Below are 6360 nucleotides of genomic sequence, written 5' to 3' on the forward strand. Positions count from 1 at the left end.
AACCTCAGAGGGAAGGTAGGGGAGGGTGGGGGTAAGGGGGAGAGATCAACCAAAGGACTTGTATGCATGCATATAAGCCTAACCAATGGACACAGACACCAGGGGGATGAGGGCATGAGTGGGGGGGGCATTGGGGGGATAAGGAACACATATGTATACCTTAATAAAGAAAAAGAAAGCAACTAAGAAATTAAAATTGAAAGGAGGAGAGATGCCAATAAAGAGGGCAGGATTCATAATGTTAATAGCTGACAAACTGAGTAAGTGTGCTGGGGTCAGGACAACATACAGATGCATGAGAGCCTGTACTTTATTTTCAGATGTTCAGGGAACATTTTAAAAAAATGAACAATGAAAATCTCAAATGTAAATACATAATATAAATAGTACCAAATATAGTAGTATAAACAAAATTATCTACTATAGTAGTGTAATAACATTAAAAATAAGTAGCAAATGAAGGACCATAATAAATATAGAACCTAAGAACACTGTATATCAAAACCTGTGGGATATGACCAAATGTGGTACTCAGGAAAAAATTCACACACTTAGTCACGCCGAAACCCAAATGAGAGTGAACCACTGAATTACTTCATCCTTAAACTCAAGTTTAATGCCTCCCCATCCCCCAAAGAAAGGTAAAGAAAGGAACTAATGAAGATAACAGATCAGCAGTTAATGAACTTTAAAACAGGTGAATTCATGAGCTAGTTCTTAGAACATAAAATGATTCCTCCAGCTAATCAAGAAAGAAAAAAAAAAAAGGAAAAACCCCACTATAATCTGGAAGTCCAGGTTATCTCAGATAGAGGAAATTCAAAGAATTACTTGTTTTAAAAATATTTGGGGATAGTCCCTATGTTAGTACAAGATGTTCTGGTAAATATACTTAATGTGTTAAATATGTTAAATTATATGTTTTGAAAATTTTCTTGTTTTTCAGTCTATTGTGCAAGTGGAGACATTAGGAGAATTTGGTGTGTTTTTCACTCTTTTTCTTGTTGGCTTAGAATTTTCCCCAGAAAAGCTGAGAAAGGTAAGGATTTATCAATCTGTGTTATTGCCCCCAATTTAACATAATATGGTTTTGGTTTATTTACTGTTGACATTTGTTCATGACTTGGCTATCATTTTGCTGACCTCTCTTCCCATTTGTCTTCTTGGTTCATCCTGTTATTCTTTCACCTTGTTTTCTTTGGCCTCATTTTTTTCTATTGAAAGCTCCATTTGTCCATCTACAGATTATGGTGTTGTCACACAGAACAGTTGCACTGCCCTAAAAATCCCCTGTACTCCACCTCTTCATCTGTCCTCCCCACTAATATCTAGCAACTGAACATGTGACGTTGGGCAGTGTTCTTTGTGTCTTGTGAGCTGGGGTCTGTAATGTCCCTTCAACTCTGACGTGGATCCTGACTTACCAGTCCCCAAATCCCCCGTGTGGCAGCCCTGAAACTTGACATGCACCAGGAATGCATCCTATCCCTTTCTAGGCCCATGGGCTCGGATTGCAGAAGACTTATATCTTCTTAATCAACTGCATTATTAATTAACACATTTCTTTTTATTTCTCAGATATAAGTAACTGGCAAAATGCTAGAGCACCTGAAGGGACTAGTGTAGTCGTTCTCAGTTGATAGCGCTTTTGCTGTGTGGGTTGATTACCCAGGTGTTCCTGTCAAGGTAGAAAATTATTGAATAGGGTTTTCGAAATAATAATTGCTGGAAGGGCCCTCCGAGGTCTTCGGTGAAATCTCCTAAAGGTCTGACTAGAAACTATTCAAAAACATGGAAGTCTGGAAACGACTTATTTCTTGTCGCTGAGGAAAGCTGTGGTCTTTCTGTTCTGCCCACTGGTACCATTGGTTGAGTCATTTATTTGTAAGTCATCATCCATTGCCTTACTTCATTCTTCTAGCTTCACTTAAACTGTTCTCTTAGCTTTATATCATAATAGTTCACCAGCTTTCGTCTCTCTAAATAAGTTGTAAAATAATGGAGGCAAGAGTTGTATTTTGTTCTCTTTTATTCCTTATTTGTTCTCTCAACAAACACTTGTTGGGTGTGATGTTCCAGTCCTTTGGTAGCTTCTGAGTATAAGGCAATGTATACAGTCAGCATGGTCCCTGCCCTTTGGGGAGTTGTGAATGGAAGTCCTAGGAAAAGAAAGAGGAAGAACTGGAGAGGGCAGTTTAGGCTGATGTGTGCATCTGGGTGCACAGGGAGCAGGGTCTTGGCTGAGAGGATTCTTGTCAGTGCTTCTTAGACTCTGATGTCCGAGGAGTGGCCTGGGGCTCCTGCTGACCTAGAGCTACAGATGTGGCAGCCTGAGGACCTGCATTTCTGTGAGGGCAGGGTCCCACATTGGACAGGAAGTTTCTGAAGGATGCTCCCTTGGGTCTTTTCTGTCGTTCCCTCCATACCTTGCTTCTCAGGCTAAATAGATTCCAATCCTCTAGACCAGCGGTTCTCAACCTGTGGGTCGCGACCCCTTTGGGGGTCGAACGACCCTTTCACAGGGGTCGCCTAAGACCATCGGAAAACACATATATAATTACATATTGTTTTTGTGATTAATCACTATGCTTTAATTATGTTCAATTTGTAACAATGAAATTGGGGGTCACCACAACATGAGGAACTGTATTAAAGGGTCGCGGCATTAGGAAGGTTGAGAACCACTGCTCTAGACCAAAGTGTAGCGAGACACCTGACAATAAAGTCTAAGGTTCTCTCTGGACCTCAGAAATTATTTAGTCTCACTTTTCTCTACAGATGTGGAAACTAAAGAAGAGAGATTGTTACCTATTCAAGGCGCACAGCCAGTCAGTGACAGGTTCAGGCCTGAACTCCAGGTGTCCCGTGTGGGCAGGAATACTCTAACTGAGGGCTAACACTCCTTACAGAAGGGGCTGCTGATACCTGTGAGCCCTAAAGTCCAACATGCTCGGCCTCCTTAGTTGCTGCAGCTGGCTGTGTGGGTCTGCTCTGGTCCTTCATTGCTCCTTAGCTGTAATATACAGGAAGAGGAAGAATGATTCAAAAGAGATTCGCTTTATGATACCATCACTGCCAAATATAAGAAGTCAAGAACATGAAATTTGAACTATTGAGGAACAGCCATTGTGGGGTAACTTGTGTCTTTCTGGAAGGAGAGAGTGGGGCCTGGGGGACCAGAGTCACATGGCAGAAGATAGATTTGGCTCTGCATGGAGGGCCGAGCACTCAGTTGAGTGAGCACTCAGTTCAGTCACCTCTTTTGGTCTCCCTCCTTTGGGACTTTATGAGTTGGGAGGCTCCTGTAATTGATTTCCTGAACAGGTGGGCCAGCAGGCTGGCAGCCGGTCATGGCTGTGGTGAGGCTAGGGTTGGCTTCTGCTTGTTTGGCCGCAGCAGGAAATCAATACCAGCCTAGGAAGAGCCTCCCAGCTGCCCTGATTCCCAAAGAAAATGTCGTTGGTTTTGCAAGAAGTATTGCTTTAACCAAGAACCAGAGCAGGGGAAGGAAAAGCTCACACTCTCTAGGTCACCCAAAGGTGAGTAGATGTGTGGAGACACAGCCGAGGTTGGCCAGCTGATGGGGCCTCAGCGTTTGCCTTTGGCTTCACTGTCCCAGAGCTGCGCTGAGCCATGCCTCTCCTGCCCCGTTCCTCTGGGCCTCCACGAGCTCTTTGAGTAGAGGGCCTGGATGAGGGAATCAGTTTTAATTGGGAGGGTGCAGTGAGGAGAACAAAACAAGTCCTTTAACGTAGAATAGGATGAGTTTCAGGTTAATTTCTTTTGTTAATATGTAATATTCACATTTGTATAAATATCAGTTTTTATTATGTGGTCTCTTCAACTAGATTGAAAACCCCACAGGGTTAGAATCAAACCTGATTTCTTTCACATTATCTATCATGTTTAGTGCAGTGTTAAGTGCATACCAAGATGTCTAATCAATTTGTGATTGATTATCAAGCCATGCTGCCTGGGTTTATGTCCTCACATTGTCTTCCATGGAACCCGGTCAAATCACCTAACCTCTGTGGTCTGGTGTTTTCATCTAGAAATGGGGGGGACAATGATATCTACCTCTGAGATGTGTTCTGAGGATTAAGTTATGTGCACACACACATGTATATACACAGAGACATGCTTGTTTAGTTCCTGTAACAATACCGAGACCTGGGAAGGTCTTATGTTAGTGTTTACTATCTCTATTGTGTTAACATTACGATGTTGGATTGGTGCTGATGTATCTACTGCAAAATTTCAGGCCTGCCCCATTACTGGGCAGTATGTATGCACGTGCTCTGCATAATGCTAGTCAAGAGATGGTCTGTCGTCACTAAAATGTATAAATTAATGTGTTCTCTTTAAGGTGTGGAAGATATCCTTACAAGGACCATGTTATATGACACTATTGATGATTGCATTTGGCTTATTATGGGGACACCTTTTACAGATCAGACCCACTCAGAGCGTTTTCATTTCTACTTGTTTGTCCTTATCAAGCACACCCTTAGTGTCCAGATTCCTAGTGGGCAGTGCCCGGGGTGAAAAAGAAGGTAGGTGATGACCTCTTCTAAATATTTGTTGAAGCAGTACATATTTAATTGACTTGAATCCACTCGGAAGGTCTGTTAGAAAAAATTGCAACTCTTACTCCCTCCTTGGGGCTTTCCTAATAGTTATGGACATTCCCTTGTGAATTGTTGTCCCTGTAATCTCAGCTTCTCCAAACCTCCATTTGATTAAGAAAAAAATGTCTTTTTATATGCTCACAAATTTAGAGTAGTTTGAGGAGCATTTTAGAGAAAGGAATCTACATTGAAAAATGTACTGTGGAATTGGTGGGTTAAAGAGATTAGTGTGCGGCACCAAACCTGAAACTACCTGGCTCCAAAATTCTAATTAACTGCTTATTGCCTACACTACTGCCGACTGGTGGCATTACATGCAGCTTAAAAAAAACAATGTGGCCGAAACCGGTTTGGCTCAGTGGATAGAGCGTCGGCCTGCGGACTGAAAGGTCCCAGGTTCGATTCCGGTGAAGGGCATGTACCTGGGTTGCGGGCACATCCCCAGTGGGAGATGTGCAGGAGGCGGCTGATCGATGTTTCTCTCTCATCGATGTTTCTAACTCTCTATCTCTCTCCCTTCCTCTCTGTAAAAAATCAATAAAATATATTAAAAACAAAACAAAAAAAAAAACAATGTGATTGATGTACATTGCTTTGATTCTGGCAAGGTTGGGAATTGATGTATAGAAGGAGGTTTGACACCTTCTTCTATAAAATATATGAGGTACTTTGTTAACTAAAGGTACTTTCACCTCTTATACTTTGGTGTTAGTGTCATCTATGTGTATGAAACGCTCGCATCTCTAAGTCATTATTGTGTATAGTGAAGTCAGACTTGATAGGACATTAGGAATGAATGTTCTGAGGTGTTGCTCGGTGGCACTGTCTTTCATGCAGTTAAACTTTGACAGCATTGACACTTTTTACATCATGTTTATTCATTATGGTAATTTTCACTGTTTTGCTCTTATTTTGTAAAAGTCAGTAAAAAATAGGGTTCAGATGTCATAGTAGCTTCACACTGATACTCGCCCTGCAGCAACACAGAGATGAAAGGGAAAACATGAAGAGAGAACACCAGAGCGGTGTGCCTGGCCTCTGCAGTAAGCAGAGCTGGCCAAGGGCCCGGGGCTCTGCGTCACAGGGGGCCGCAAGGACCACACTCACTCTTTTTTCTTTTTTTAATATGTTTGTATTGATTTCAGAGAGAGGAAGGGAGAGGGAGAGAGAGAGAGAAACATTGATGAGAGAGAAACAGTGATAGGCTACCTCATGCATGCCCCCGACTGGGAATCAAGCCCGCAGCAACCGGGGCGTGTGCCCTGACCGGGAATCAAACTGGTGACCTCCTGTCGCATGGGATAACGCTTATCCAACTGAGCCACACTGGCCAGGCCACACTCACTCGTGACATCAGGGGCTTCCCACTGGTGAGAGGAGGCTGGAAAAAACTATCTGGTCCCTTCTGCCAATTTGTGGGCCATGGGTGCAGCCTTCCTGTTAGCAACTAGACTAGCTGTCACCACCTTGGTGGTCTCATTTATTCCCAGTGCCCCTGTGGCCTGGTGCTTAGAACCTTCCCTCACAAGACCAAGTGACAGAGGGAGGTGAAGGGGACACAGGTAATGAAGTAGGAAAATAAGAGGAACTCCTATTATAACCTATCCTATGTAATAAAAGGCTAATATGCAAATCAACCAAACGGCAGAATGATCGGTCGTTATGACGTGCACTGACCACCAGGGGGCAGATGCTCAATGCAGGAGCTTCCCCCTGCTGGTCAGTGTGCTCC

At 43.0% G+C, this 6360-nt stretch overlaps 1 protein-coding gene across 5 annotated transcripts in view; it reads left to right on the plus strand.

Annotated features, from left to right (window-relative positions):
* Positions 1-6360, plus strand: part of TMCO3 (transmembrane and coiled-coil domains 3) — a 44054-nt gene that overhangs the window by 14523 nt on the left and 23171 nt on the right. For all 5 annotated transcript variants that reach the window (XM_014548918.1, XM_014548921.1, XM_014548919.1 and 2 more), the window contains 2 exons: positions 947-1039; positions 4367-4553. In XM_014548918.1, coding sequence (XP_014404404.1) covers positions 947-1039; positions 4367-4553 — 280 coding nt within the window. The remainder of the gene's footprint in view (positions 1-946; positions 1040-4366; positions 4554-6360) is intronic.

This window comes from Myotis brandtii, unplaced genomic scaffold, assembly GCF_000412655.1.
Source record: "Myotis brandtii unplaced genomic scaffold, ASM41265v1 scaffold528, whole genome shotgun sequence".
NCBI lineage: Eukaryota > Metazoa > Chordata > Mammalia > Chiroptera > Vespertilionidae > Myotis > Myotis brandtii.